Source organism: Chlamydomonas reinhardtii, chromosome 16 (assembly GCF_000002595.2).
Source record: "Chlamydomonas reinhardtii strain CC-503 cw92 mt+ chromosome 16, whole genome shotgun sequence".
Classification (NCBI taxonomy): domain Eukaryota; kingdom Viridiplantae; phylum Chlorophyta; class Chlorophyceae; order Chlamydomonadales; family Chlamydomonadaceae; genus Chlamydomonas; species Chlamydomonas reinhardtii.
In genome coordinates, this window is record NC_057019.1 from 3,629,310 (window position 1) to 3,642,961 (window position 13,652).

General features: G+C 63.2%; 3 protein-coding genes across 3 annotated transcripts; 1 reads left to right on the forward strand and 2 right to left on the reverse strand.

The window, feature by feature from the left end:
* Window positions 1-328: 328 nt before the first annotated feature.
* CHLRE_16g685573v5 (uncharacterized protein) lies at window positions 329-4,235 on the reverse strand. The gene is made up of 5 exons (XM_001699149.2): window positions 3,440-4,235; window positions 2,616-2,822; window positions 2,204-2,248; window positions 1,809-1,967; window positions 329-1,627 (listed from the first exon to the last, which is right to left on the reverse strand). The coding sequence occupies exons 1-5, from the start codon at window positions 4,067-4,069 to the stop codon at window positions 1,457-1,459; spliced, it is 1,212 nt and encodes a 403-aa protein (XP_001699201.1). The 5' UTR covers window positions 4,070-4,235; the 3' UTR covers window positions 329-1,456.
* Window positions 4,236-4,336: 101 nt separating this feature from the next.
* On the forward strand, window positions 4,337-8,558 carry CHLRE_16g685929v5 (uncharacterized protein). Its single transcript, XM_043071554.1, has 7 exons — window positions 4,337-4,632; window positions 4,837-4,964; window positions 5,552-5,722; window positions 6,036-6,158; window positions 6,321-6,419; window positions 6,635-7,204; window positions 7,527-8,558. The coding sequence occupies exons 1-7, from the start codon at window positions 4,470-4,472 to the stop codon at window positions 7,830-7,832; spliced, it is 1,560 nt and encodes a 519-aa protein (XP_042915757.1). The 5' UTR covers window positions 4,337-4,469; the 3' UTR covers window positions 7,833-8,558.
* A 10-nt stretch (window positions 8,559-8,568) lies between these two features.
* Window positions 8,569-13,446, reverse strand: CHLRE_16g686285v5 (uncharacterized protein). Its single transcript, XM_043071569.1, has 4 exons — window positions 12,689-13,446; window positions 12,420-12,533; window positions 12,113-12,170; window positions 8,569-11,911 (listed from the first exon to the last, which is right to left on the reverse strand). Exons 1-4 carry the CDS (start codon window positions 12,892-12,894, stop codon window positions 10,193-10,195), a joined length of 2,097 nt encoding a protein of 698 aa, XP_042915758.1. The 5' UTR covers window positions 12,895-13,446; the 3' UTR covers window positions 8,569-10,192.
* Between the last annotated feature and the right edge of the window lie 206 nt (window positions 13,447-13,652).

Below are 13,652 nucleotides of genomic sequence, written 5' to 3' on the forward strand. Positions count from 1 at the left end.
ACGGACATGCAGCCGCTTTCCAGAGGCCAAACGTTCTGCAAATGCTTTAGCATGTGCATGCTAATGTGTGCTAGTGCTTGTGCTAATGGGCGGAGCGCTTAGAGGGGCGTTTAGGGCGCAGAGACGAAATCTGGCAGTCCCACCCACATCCGCGTGACGAAACCTTGGGGACCCCCAGCCCCGACGACCGACCCTGAACTTTGAGGGCCCATAACTTTGACCTCTGGCCTGTCGCGCCTTGTTGTGCGTTGGTGCTGCCGCCAAAAGACCTAAACGAGATGAGGGGTGTTACGTGGCGGTGGGGCTTTGGCGGGCTTCGGCTTGGCTTCGACTCATGTGCGTAACACTATGAAGGTCGGCAGCCAACCAGGGGGCGGGTGTTGTTTCTCTGGGTCGCAGATGGCCCTTCGCGGCGTGGGTACGGCGTGCCCCCGCTTGTCGGGCTGTCCCTTCAATTGTAATCCGCATCCATAACTTTGCAATTACTACCCTGATTGAAACTCTGAAAGTGGATTTGGAGTCCTCTCGTCAAGCTCTTTCATTTTAGAACATCGGGCCTTTCCCAGTCGAAACTACCCCCCCTGATGACAGGACAGTTTACGCCCGCCGTGGCCTCGGCCTTTGCGCCAGTTACAGGTATGCAGGCACAGACCTGGACTGTCCCATCATGGGCCCCGGTCACCATATGGCAGTAATGTTCCGTACGAATCCAACAATACAGTCTGGACAGCAGCGCATGCCTAACCCCATGAGCTTGTCCGCGTGTCCAAACAACGGGTACCATGTCTTTGGATACCATGCCCGCCTCTGTCAGTTTTGTGTGCCTTGTAGAACGATAGAAAGTACGTACATCAACCCAGAACAACCCTCAACGTCGAGCCCGACAGTGCTACCAGCCTACCACTGAATGGATGTACGCACCCAGACGTGGATGAAAGAGGGAACAAGCTGAGCGGGCGATGCGAAAATATCGACACAATGCACACGGAGGACCCGGTTATTCCTATGAATGACCTCTTCTACCCATCAAGTAAAAGGCACAGGCGCATGACGACGACTAGTACGGCCGGGACTCACACACGTCCCACGTACGCTACTTACGGAATGCCCTCGCAGCTGCCTCCTCCGGCAGTTGCGGCACTGCTCGAGGGCGCCAGTTCATCGAGCCCATGTCTTCTCCCGGCGCACACAACCCGCGCCGATACCCGCTCCAGGTCGGGCAAACGTACACACCCTATCAGCCCACCCGCACCGCATTCGGCCCGACGCGGTGGCTCGCGCCCTGCACGCTCACAGCGCAAGACCCCACCCTGCCCGCTTGCACCAATCCGCCGCGGCGATGCTCCACCGTACAGCAAGCCGTTGCATGGCCATGCCATGCCCGCTCATCCACAGCGCCCGGCCAGTGTCGTGGCCCGGCAAGCCCCGCGCCTGCGGTCCTCAGCGGCCGGCGCGCTTAGCCCATGATGCGCGTGAGGCCCTGGATGGTGTACTGGCGCGGGTTGGACAGCTGGAAGCGCAGGATCTCAATGTCGTCGAAGCGGGTGCCGTACTGCAGGTCGTCCAGCTCGAACAGGCGCGTCACGTGGAACTGGCCGTGCAGCTTGGGAATGGGCGGCACGTACAGCTGCGGGGGCGGCGGGTGCGAGGGGAGGGCTGCGTAATTAGCGAAAGAGAAAGCGGGAGAGATGGGAGGTGGACTGGAAACGGGGTCGTGTAAGGAGTCCGGGTGAGGATGGTTGGGGCGGCATGGGGGAAAAGTCACTGGGTGCCTGATCTAGCGCTCCGCCCCCTCTCCCAACGCCCACCTCGGACATCTTGTTGACGTTCTGTCCGCGGATGGTGAGGTCGTAGCCCTTGTCTGCGGTGGAGGGCGAGGCCAGCACCGCCAGCTTGATGTCGGCGTCGTTGCGGTCGTAGTCCACCAGCAGCATGGTTTCCCCGGCGTCCACCGTCATGTAGATCTCCTGCGCAGCGCGTGTACATGCCGTAATGAGGTTGACGTAGACGAGGGCAGGAGAGGCGGCTTGGGCGAGTCAACGCGTGTGTTGTGGGCATATGGAGAAAGCAGGAGCAGCATAATGGAGTCGGGGGACCTCGGCGAAGGGAGACTAGTACAGGGAGAACGTGATGCGCGGGTGGTGCGTCCCCACCGCGCCCGCACCCTGCACGGCAAGTCAACACCGCACGCGACACCCCGCACCTGCTTCTTTTCGTCCACCTCTACGTTCTTCAGCTTCTCGCGCGCCTGTGTGGACATGACACGCAGCGCGAGTATACAGTATGTAAGTGTTGCGGGCGGGCGTATGCTGGACCCAGTGCACAGCTGCACGGCACAGGCACCAGCCCCGCCTCCTCCTTTCCAGGCCTGACCACTGCAACTACGCCGGCGAGACGTTCCAACCCGGCAGCCCCTCACCCCAACCACCCCGCCTTGGGCCCTTGACGCCTATAGCCGTCGCCACACGTCCCAAACCCCGCTTGGCCCACTGCCCAGACCTGCGCCGCACGTAAACTTGGGCGCTCCTCCTTGCTTCCCCACCCCACCAACCCCACCCACCTACCCAAAACAAGTACTGCAACCCCGCGCCAGCCCCCACCCAACGCGCCCCCACCTGCGTGAAGTTCATGGCGCCCTTCCAGCCGTGCGCCGTGACCACCACGTCGGCGTTGGTGGAGGACAGCGGGTGCGAGTCGAACACGATGAGCGACAGGTTGTTGAAGTCGACGCTGACGGGCACGTCGTCCAGCTTGAGCTCCTCGTACACCGTCAGGCGGCCGCCCGCCACCGCGTGGCCGTCGCGGAACAGCCTCCGGCGCACCTGGCGTGGGGCAGGAGCGGTGTGGTGGGGCGTGCGCACAGGCGGGTTGGCGGCGGTGGTGGTTGTGTGTGGTGGTTGTGTGGCGGTGCTGTGGCTGGAGAATGGAACGGGGCGGGTGTCTGGAGACAGAGACGGGTGAGGCCTCATACACAAAATGGGGCTAAGGTGTAAAGACAGAGATGGACGAGGTCGCGTCATCGTGATAAACATGTTGATGCAGAGGAGTTGGCGGCATAACAGCAGCCCCGCCCTCCACAGTGGCGTACTACAACTGGTATGCCCGGGCAGACCCTATCGACATTATAAGTCAGAACGCTAGCCATATTGTCGGACACAGGACCGGGTCCGGGTCCAGCTCGACGGGTGGGAGGAGCTGCATGCATGGTTGCAGCGCGGTGACCATGCGCAGAGGTGCGTCCTGTGCGGTTTCCGGGGCCAGCTCCCACGCTGCGCATTCGCGACCGCTCCATAGCCCATACGTCACGCTTCCTCACACTTTCCTGCCAAGGACACGACGGTGGCCTTGCGCCGCAGCCCTCTTGCTGTGCGGCGATGCGGGGCCTGAGGCCGTTGCCCTGTCTACCAACTGCGCAGTACGCATCGCCCCCTTGACTCACCTTGGTGTACTGGGCGCCGGCGAGAACCAGCAGGTCCAGGTAAATGGGCACGTTGGGCCGGGTCACGTAGACCTTGAAGTCGATTTTGCCGCCCGAGTCATAGTCCACGCAGACGTAGATGAGCCCGTTAGACTCCGTGATTGGGATGAAGCAGGCGCTGGTGGTGTCGTCGGTTAGGAAGCCCGGCATGGGAGCAAACATGGACCGCAGCGAGTAGAAGCTCTGCACCAGCCCGTCGAACTGGACTGTGATGGTTGGGTGCTTTCCCTGTGACTTGTACTTGTCCTTGACATACTCCATGCTAAACGTCAGCGGGATGCCCAGCTGTGCTTGCGTGAGTGTGGAGAGGTCCAGCACATACTTGGCCACGTAGGAGTCCGCGAACGTATCCTCATCATAAAGGTTAAGCTCTAGGCTGCCCTGCAGCAGCCCGGTCGGGTGCTTCAGCAGGCGCGCACCAAACGTCTCATTCCAGTCCGGGTTCTCGTTGTCGTCCTTGACCTTGGTCCTAAACTGCTGCCCATTGACCAGTATCACCATGTAAGGGTCAATCTTGCTCAGGCGGTCTGTCTTGGGCAGGTCCCTCGCGGACTTTATCGTCAACCGCGTGATGTACTCTGTAACGCTCATGATTATGGTTGCTACAAGTTGAGGAACAAGTGGTGGGGAGAAGCGACCGCCCCGGTCAACTGGCAAGGTCCAGCCAAGTCGTTGCGCCCGTCAAAACGAGTTGAAGCCCGTCGTTGATTTGCTTTCTACGTTAACGCTACTAAGTGCTACGTCCTACCGCGGTGAGAAGCAGCAGCTGTTACTCGGGAGGGGCTTCCTCGCGCGCTACTCGGCCCGAGGGCGATCGTCCGCAATGTAATCGGCCCTCTTTTTCCTCGTCCCGCCCATCCTGGACAGCTGGGTCCAGAGACTTCATTGAAAACAAACTTCATATGCTTGTACATGTGCAAACCTAGTCATCGAGAAGAAGTTTTAATGAGCATCACAATCTGACCTATTTAGGTTAGGCTCGTTCCAGACCATGGCAACAGCACCGATGAAGGGGAAATATGCGCGGGTCGTTGAGACAGACGTGGGAAAGTGTTTCCTGCTGGTGCAGTGGCGAGCTGGCGTAGCAGCGGAGGAGCTGGGTTTTGACATCATGCTCTTCCATGCTCGCAGCATGCGTATGTTCGTAGGGAAAGGTGCGATCCCAGGGCTGAAGGGTGCACAGCGGCAGGCGCTGCCGGTGCCAACAGACAGGGCCGGTGTGTCGCGCGTGCTGTGCCTGCTGAAGCCGCACGAAACCCTGGGCTGGTGCCGGCACAGTGATACCACTTCAGCCGGGTTTGCCTCAAGTGCCAACAGAATGGCCTGGGCTTGGTCTCCTGGCCCACATGCACACGCAGGAATCAAGCGCCCGCAGAGCTTTATCTGCCTGGAGCACTGGATGTCGCTAGCTGAGCGGGCTCTGGCGCAGGGGCTGGCGTCGGCAGCGGCAGGCGTGGCCTTCGAGTTTGACGTGGACACGGGACAGGTAAGCACGACCGCACTTGTACACAGGAACAGAAACGTGCGGATGCTTGCGCTTTCATGCTGCTACTGTGTGAGGCAAGGAGCGTAACCGGGTTGGGTTATGGGATTCAATGGGTGATCCACTGCGTATTCGTGTTTAGGAGACCGTGCAACCTGGAGTGGTTTTGAGGAGACGAGGATTATGCGTACGGCTTGTCGCCACGCAGTGGTAGGGGGGTAGCAATCCATGCGAACGGTTTGTATGGAACAGGGGAGGGCATGACAAGAGGGGGGGGGCGGCGGTGGGTTTCAGGCCCCAGGGGGCATGCTGCACACCCGGTACCGGCACGGCGGGCACATCCGTGCCGTACCAGTCACAACAGCTGGACGCCTCCCTCCACTCTGCGGCCGGAGACCCACACACGCATGCCACATACCCAGGGGTTTTGCACAGCAAGCACACACGCCCCTCCCCGCATGTGCTCCTAGTGTCGATCCCTGCCCTCACCTTGGCAATGAGAACCCCGTCTCCGCCCGGCTCATCCTCCTCGGCCACTCAATCCCCGCACCCCCCCCCCTCGCCCGCGCCTTACCCGTCGAGCCGCGCAGCTGCAGTGGACGTGGCCGCACAGCGCCGCGGGGCCGGAGCTGCAGCTGCAGGCGGCGGCGGGTCTGCAGCAGCGTGTGTCGCTGACGCCTCTGCCTCCCGACCAGCCCGGCACGGGGCTGCAGCTGGAGGGGCTACTGGGGCCCGTGTTCGACAACTTCTACCTGCTGCACGTAAGCGGCGCCGCAGGGGGGGAGGGCTCGGAGGAAGAGGGGAGGGCTGGGGAGGAGGCCTTGTGGGGTTGGAGGCCCTGGGGGAAGGCGGGGGGCTTGGGGGCGGGGCCTTCGGGAGGAGGGCTGCATCTCTGTCAGAATACTGCTGCCTTCCCTGATACCGCGCACCGCTCCTGCCGCAGCCACATTTGATAGCCTGTTCGCGTTTGCGCCCTTGCATGCGCCACGTCACTCATGTGCGGACATACCTGGGCTTCTCACTTCCACGCCTGTGTGCCGCCTGTGTGTACGGCACCGCCTGTGTGTGCCGCAGCACGCGTGTGAGCAGCTGGACCGGCAGCTGCAGCTGCAGGCGGCGGAGCTGGCGGCGCGCGGCCGAGAACTGCAGAAGAGCCACGAGGCGCACCAGGCGGAGATGGACGACATGTACATCAAGGTGCGTGCGTGTCTGGTGTGGGCGACCGCAGGGGTCCACGGATGTGTGTGACGAAAGCGGTTAGGCATCGGAGTCGACACTGTCCTCGCGAATGTGTGTTAGTAGAGAGCATGTACCGTATGACTCCTTCGGACTCCCCGTACCCACTACACCTACACGCAGGTGGCACTGGCTCTGAACGCCAAGACGGACAAGCTGGCGGAGCAGCGCGACCGCATACAGCAGCTGGAGGCGCAGATACGCACACTGCAGCAGCAGCTGGTAGGCAGGGGGGTGGGGTGAGGGTGGGGGTGGGTGCCAAGGGGGAGGCAGCAGGGGCCAGCTGAGGGCGGGAGGATAGGAGTAGGGAGACAGTGACAGGGGCGGGTGTGCTGCAGAGCACAAGGCGGGTGGGTGGTGGGTGGAGGAACTGCGCGGCCGACTGCTTGTGACCGCCTCCTTCCCTTCCTTCCGCGTATGCGCCGGTTGCGGCTCAGGCGGAGGCGGAGCAGGTGCACACGGACAACGAGGAGGACGAGGGCCGCGCATCAGACGGCGAACAGCCCCAGCAGCCGCCGCCGCTGCCGGCAGCAGCAGCAGCAGCAGCAGATGCGGGGGGTGGCGGAGCCGGGCCATCCAGGCCCACGCCCGCGTCTGGGCCTGGGTCGGGCGTCCAGAGCCGTGGGCTTGGGGGCGCCAACGGTGTCCGCACGGTGGATGCAGTGCAGGCAGGCCTTGGTGCGCCGGAGTCCCGTGGCCAGGACCAGCGCCGCGGTGGGGCGACAGCGGCAGATGCAGCGGCAGAGACAGGCGCGGCCGCTGCCGGCGGCGGTGCGGGGGCAGGGGTGCTCGGGTCGGGGCGCGGGGGGCCAGCAGGCGGTGTGGCCGGGCGGGCAGCGGCTGGCGTCTGCCCCATGGACGTGGACAGAGCCGCAGGGGCCGCGGCTGAGGGCCCAGACAGCGATGAAGACCTGGGGCTGCGGGGAGGCCCTGCTACTGCGGCGGCGGCGACTGCGGCGGCGGTGGCGGCGCTGTACGGCAGTTTGGGCGCCACGCAGGTGGACGAGGTGAGGGGGGAGGACTGGGAGGCATGTGGGCCGGGGGCATGTGCTGGCGGGTGTATAGGGGTTACAGTGCGGGGTGCGGCGAGACCTGTTCTTGGGGACCTGACACGGGCTGTGACAGGCGAGCGACAGGTGTGTAAGGGTGCCGGTGTATACGGTGCCTCAACGGTTCTGGCACACAGGGTTGCCCCTGTTCAGTCACACACTCACACACACAGCCACGTATTGATCTCACCTTGTGTGCCTTTCTGTAATACACACACACACACATACATGCACACACATAACCTGCGCTTGTTTTTTCTGCTTGTGCTCTTTGACACAGGACCTGCTGCTGGCAGAAACACAGCCCGCTGCTCGAGGGCCGCTGCTGCCGCCGCCGGTCGCGGCACCGCCGCAGCCCCAGGCGCCCGCGGTGCAGCCGCAGCAAGGCCCCGCTCCCGCGTCACCAGCACCTGCACCTGCACCTGCACCTGCACCAGCGCAAGCGCCAGCACAGACAGGGGCACCAGTGCAGCCGGCGGTGGCGCGGGCAGGCCCGGCGACCTGGGGTCTGGGGCTGGGCGGCGGTGGTTCTGACGACGACGACAGCGATGAGGAGGATGCGGCGTTGGGGTTGCGGATGAAGTGATGGCGGTGCGGGGTGCAGCTAGCTGCGTGTATTGCACAAGTCGGAATGCATAAGGAGAAGGGCGGACAGCAGGACATGGGGATGCGTACTACAGGCTAGCAAATGGGCTTGTGTGCACATGTGTGCATGTGTGTGGATACGAGTTGGCTGTGAATCCCGGCCTTGCCCCCGGTGTCGGGTGTGCTGGGCGTGTGTGTGTGATGGGACAGTGGCAAGGCAAGTTCAAAAAGTCCCGTAGGGTGCAGCTGATTCCCAGAACCCAACAAATGGCATACAATTGGCAGCGGCGGGGCAAGAGTGCGCGGCTGGTCGAACGCCGGAGTTACTGTACCGACGAGTTGCTGGCTGGCTGGAAGTTTGCTGACGCGCATTCCTCACGGGTGTGCTGGGCGTGTGATGGGACAGGGTTTAGGCAGGTTGGCGAGGTCCCGTAGGGTGCAGCTGATTTGGAACCCCAGCAGATGGCAAAGAATTCGCAACGGCAAGGCAGGAGGCTGGTCGAAGGCCGGATTTTACTGTACCGACAAGCTGCTGGTTGGCTGGAAGTTTGCTGGTGCGCATTCCTCACGCTCTGGGCGCCCGGCCAGGCGATAGCACCACACAGACACACCGCAACGCCACACTCGCGATGCAGAGCCGCAGGCCCGCAGCGGGTGTGCTGGGTGCCGAGAGTGAAGCCTTAAGGGAAATAGAAGCTGCAGCGTGTCTGTGTAAGCGTAGTCAGGTTCCCCTCTTCGTGATTGTGGTTTTACAAGAAGGGACAACCTGGGACAACTCGAGCGTGCTAGCACGCTGCGACCAATTAATGGCTCCCGCCGCCAAAGCCGGTGCTTTGTTGCCCTTCATTGCCCGTGCGCACGTGAACTGGCGCTGTGTGGTCAAGCTGCCGGAATCCACCGCACGGAACTTCCAGAACCGAACATGCCGATGCAGGGGCCGCAGACAGGGAGCATGAGTTTACAGCAGTCCCGTGCAGCACCCTCACCGAGGGCCAATTTTGCAATGCTCGCTCCAACAGCTTTTATGCTCGCTCCACACTCCAATGCCTATGTGCATGTGTATGAACCCAGCAAAATAATCAGGCAGCACCATCACCTAACGGTGTACACTCTGTCCACATCCAAGCGTCACGCGTGGCTGCTCAACGGTCATGGCCAAGTCACTCACTCGAAGTGTTCACGGTACGCCCCAGCCCTGCCTGGCCCAACAGCGCCGCCAGGTGGACAGTGGCCCAGTCGCACACCACCATTAACAGATTAGCTCTTCGCGCATCAAGCTATCCTTCAATTCTTCCCTGCTGCAGTTTCATGCGCCCATTCGCACTCTTTGGCAACGCTCAAAAGTCTATTGCGTTGCCCTCACTTATGTAACTGAGACGTTGCTGCGGTCAACAAAATGCAGTGCAATGTGTCACGATGAAGCCCGGTCTGTGCACATGCAAAGTGCATGACATGCGCTGGGGCCCACCTGCAAAGCGTTGCTGCCGGGCGGAGAAAGTGCCTGGGGCCCGCACACAGCTTACCACCAACTGAGCCTAGCACCAAGGGGTTACACTGCACCGCCTCAAATTCATGACACCACGTAGTGTTGCGCGTGCGCCATCCAAAGAAGTCTTTATCCGGTCCCACCAACAGGAAACCATCACGCATCGCATGGTGCGTGACAAGCACGCACCATCCGTGATGCGGCGTAAGTAATAATATGCTTACTGTGCCAATTGATCAAAAGGCAGAGATACGTGCAACGGACCCAACACGGCACGCGTAATCACAACGTAAAATCAAGATAAAAACTTCCATACAATTTCGCTCTGCACCAGGCAGCTGCGCACTCGCTCCCACGTAATGACCAGCCCCCCTTGTCCTTGCGCCCATCACACAACCGGCACCCATAACCCAGGCAGTACAGTGTACAATCTTCGCAGGTCTGCCGTCACGCTCATAAAGCCAGTCGTGGCTTCTTGCATTGACTCCGACTACTGCGCTTGCTAACCGCGGGCTACGTAACAAAAACGGCCCTCTTGCCAACTCCGGGCCTTGCTATCTTTCCGTAACACATAAATCCCGCAACACTATCAGGCCGGTCAAGCATCAGCCCGCAGGCGTTCAAAACTTTATGCCGACCGTATCCAATCATGGATGCTTAGAACATCTCCATCGCTGCTCCGAGGTTCCGTGGCGTTGCTTCCGACCCTTAAGCAGTGCAAATGATAAATGACACATCCCCCGCCCCCGCCGCGCCATCAAAAACAGTGGGCGCCGGCCTTACCCCCTTGACAAGGATGACGAATGCACGAACGCACGAACCGCATGCGTGCACTCCCGCACACGGGCTGCGGCGTGCAACCGCAGCTGCTGGCTCTAATGCTGCTGCTGCGCCTGCGCCCCGCCGTGACGCAGCACGCGCAGCAGGCAGTCCACAGTGCGCCGTGCCGTGATCTTGATGACATCCGGCAGCCGCACGCGCGCAGGCGACGCGGCGCCCGTAGCCCTCGGACCGGCGTTGCCCCGCACACCGCCCACAGGGACCTGCGGCACCGCCGCAGCCGCGGCCGGGCGCACCGGGGACACCGCCGAGCCCGCCTCGGTGCCAGCATTGCCGCTGACGCGGCCGCTGCGGGCTGACGCCAGCGGCGGCCGCTCCTGCCCACTCATGACGCTGACACCACTGCACGGCGCCGCCGGCAGGGAGCCTGAGCTGAAGGTGGCGGCGCCGCCGGCAAGGCTGCTTTCGATCGAGGAGCGACGCACGGACGAGGCCGCGCGGCTCACGGCAATGGGCGACGCCGGCAGCATGCACTTCGCTGGGCTGCCGGTTCCAGAGGCGGGGTGGGCGCGGAAGGGCAGTCCAGCCGCGTTGGCGAAGGGAGACATCGCAGTGTTGCCACAGCCGAGGGGCGCGGTGCACACCGGCGCAGCCGCCGTGTAGCCCACCGCACGCACCAGCTGCGGCGCCTGCAGCGACGCGTGCGGCGAGTTGCTCGGCGAGCCGGGCCCGGACGCCACATCGATGCTGGCACGCCGCCAAGGAGTGGCGGTGCCGCAGTGTAGGGGCGCTAGTGACGCCGCCGCCACAGCCTTCACAGCCGCCGTCGCGACTGAGGCCTCCAGCGCATCGACGGCGCTGACCGGAAGGGCGGACGCGGGCGAGAGGCACGAGGTGCCAGGGGAGCGGCCCAGCCCGCCCAACCGGCGCGCCTGCAGCTCACTCAGGATCTCATCCTCCTCCTCGTCGTCCGCGCCGCTGCCGCCGGAGGCGTGCAGCGACCGCTGCGAGACGTCCCAGGCGCCGCGCCGCGAGTGCGCCGTCGCCGTGACGCGGCCGCACGCGGGCGTGGTGTCAAGCGTACCGCTGCCGCTGCTGCTGGTGCCGCGCGAGCTGGTGAGCGCGCAGTCGGACGCGACGCGGCCCAGGCGAGGCCGGTCTGCGGCCGCGGCCGGGCACGGCTGCGGCGCCGTCAGCAGTCGTGTGTGCGGCTGCGCCTGGCGCGCGAGCGGGTAGGCAGAGGCGGCGGTGGGGCCGCCTGCAGCCGCTGACGAAGTGGTGGCGGGCCGAGTGGTGCCGCTGGAGAAGCCGGCTGCGGCCGTGGGCTGGTGCGCCGGAGTGGGCAGGGCGGGCCGCAGCGGCTGGGCGGCTGCCACGGGCGTGGTAGGCACGTACCCGGAGTGGCACATGCGCCGGCTGCTGAGCGGCGCGGCCAGGCGCCGCGCCGGCTCGGGCGCGGGCTGCTGCGGCGTAGACGGCATCGCCACGGGCGACAAGGGCGCGGCGGGAGAGGTGGCGCGGGGCGCGGGCGCGGGGAGAGGCGCGGGCGCTGTTGTCGCATCGGCGGAGGAGGGGCCGGAGGCGCCCGCGGCCGCGGCCGCTGCTGCTGCTGCTGCCGCGGTGGGGGTGGAGGGGCTGGACTTGCCGGCAGCGAGGAGCGCGGCGCAGTGCGTGGCGGCGCCGTAGGCGTTGAGGCCGGAAAGTGTCACCAGCGAGCCAGTGGCGGGCATGAGGCACTCGAAGGTGACGTCAAACTCGGGCCCCACGTCGAAGCCCAGCACATCGCGCAGGTGCGCCTTGAACATCGCCAGGCCCTATCGGGAGCAGGTGGGTGCGGAGGTGAGGGTGAGGGGGATGCCCGTACGAGGAGTGCGAGGTGGTGGGAGGTGGGATTGGGGCCTGGAGGGCTGCGTGCGGGTGCCGGGTTCTGCGGTTTTGCCCGGGCTGACTGACTGAAGCGCGGCATCAGTCAGCGGCCAGGCAACCTTTCCCGTGGCGCGGCGCCCCTTACTCACCTCGGGCCCTGGCTTCACCCGCAGCTTGAACTCACGCACACCCTCCGGTCCGTTGTACCTGGCAAATCGTGGCGAACAGACTGTCGTAAGGCGTCGATGCGAGTTTGGTGACGGTCGCACTTCAAAGCTTTGAAAACACACGTGTGCGGACTGAGGCACGAACACCGCCGCGCTGGCCCGCAGTTGCACTGCGCAGCAAACTGACTGGCATATGGTGCGAATGGGGGCAACGCTGCGGCCCGCGCCGCATCCGCGACGGAGGCGCGACGCCGGCAAGTTCGCAACGGAATGAGTCGCTGAAACCTACCGGACGGCCATGACTGGCGCGACCTTCAGCTCCTCCTGCGGCGAGCTTTGCTCAGGGTCTGGCTTCCAAAGCGCCGGAAGCCGGTTGCTGCAGAAGCGACAGTAGTTCTCCTCCCTGCATTGAGTGCAATTCGCGTGAACGGAGAAACGTCAGCGCTCCTGCGCCATGTAACATATGACCGCGACCGAAGTAGCTGCATTGCGACACCCGGGAGATGCACCACCGACGCTCGCGTAAAGGGCGGGTCGCCTTTTGCAGCAGGGCCTTACCTTCGCCCATATTGCACCAGCTGCCACTGGGCGAGGCATTCTCTGTGACAGAATCTTGGGCAAGCACAGGGCTTTACCAGCGCGCCCTCTGAGCTCAAGCAAATCCAGCATTCCTCGACGTCCGCGTCGTTTGGCTGGCCGCCAGTAGGCGTGCCTTCACTAGGAGGACATAGAGAGCGTGTACGCGGGCGCTGTGCGCTCGCCATATGTACGAAGTTGCGTTCTTCAAGAACGATTCTGAGGGCTGGGCTATAACCAAGTCTGATTCAGCAGGCAAAGGATCTTGCAGCGTGCTTGTGCATGCTTCTCTTGAATACTGTGACAGTGGGAGTCCTGCCGCAGCCTTCTGCTTCGATGGTCGGATTCTGGCCCAGCGCCAGGCAGGCACGCTTTCACGACAAATCGCGTCCGCGCTGGCGCGCTCCAACTAGTTGTCGTTCCCGCTCGGGAGTATATTTACTTCGATTTGCTAGAGCTAAGAACTTCGTAGCATCTGCTTCGTGACATCTGCTGCCCCTCAAACGGACGCATTAGGCATCGATGCAAGCGTTGCTCGTCTCTTTGGGATTAGAGCCGCGGGCAGTTCCTTTCGTCCTCCGCAGGCCCGCTTCTGTTGCGCCCGCTACGTCTTCCACCTCCGCGCCGTATCACCACCAAGCGAAGCGCAGGCTCCCCTAGCCCCTGTGTAACCCACCTAACCACCGCTCCGCTCAATCTGCTAGCCGGCCAAGCGCAATGACGTGCACGATGACATGAACTTGGCCGTGCATGCAGTGCATCCTACTCGTGGCCCAGACCGTCACACACACACACACACACACACACACACACACACACACACACACACACACACACACACACACACACACACACACACACACACACACACACACACACACACACACACACACACACACACACACACACACACACACACACACACACACACACACACACACACACA

Coding starts and splice junctions, on each gene's coding strand:
- CHLRE_16g685573v5 (XM_001699149.2), bottom strand. CDS start 4,069: ATGAGCGTTACAGAGTACATCACGCGGTTGACGATAAAGTCCGCGAGG. Junction 2,249..2,615: donor GCGCCATGAACTTCACGCAG/GTGGGGGCGCGT, acceptor ATGTCCACACAG/GCGCGCGAGAAGCTGAAGAA. Junction 1,968..2,203: donor AGGTGGACGAAAAGAAGCAG/GTGCGGGGTGTC, acceptor CGCGCTGCGCAG/GAGATCTACATGACGGTGGA.
- CHLRE_16g685929v5 (XM_043071554.1), top strand. CDS start 4,470: ATGGCAACAGCACCGATGAAGGGGAAATATGCGCGGGTCGTTGAGACA. Junction 4,633..4,836: donor GCGTATGTTCGTAGGGAAAG/GTGCGATCCCAG, acceptor ATGCACACGCAG/GAATCAAGCGCCCGCAGAGC. Junction 6,420..6,634: donor GCACACTGCAGCAGCAGCTG/GTAGGCAGGGGG, acceptor GTTGCGGCTCAG/GCGGAGGCGGAGCAGGTGCA.
- CHLRE_16g686285v5 (XM_043071569.1), bottom strand. CDS start 12,894: ATGGCGAGCGCACAGCGCCCGCGTACACGCTCTCTATGTCCTCCTAGT. Junction 12,534..12,688: donor CTGGTGCAATATGGGCGAAG/GTAAGGCCCTGC, acceptor CACTCAATGCAG/GGAGGAGAACTACTGTCGCT. Junction 12,171..12,419: donor GCGCCAGTCATGGCCGTCCG/GTAGGTTTCAGC, acceptor ACGATTTGCCAG/GTACAACGGACCGGAGGGTG.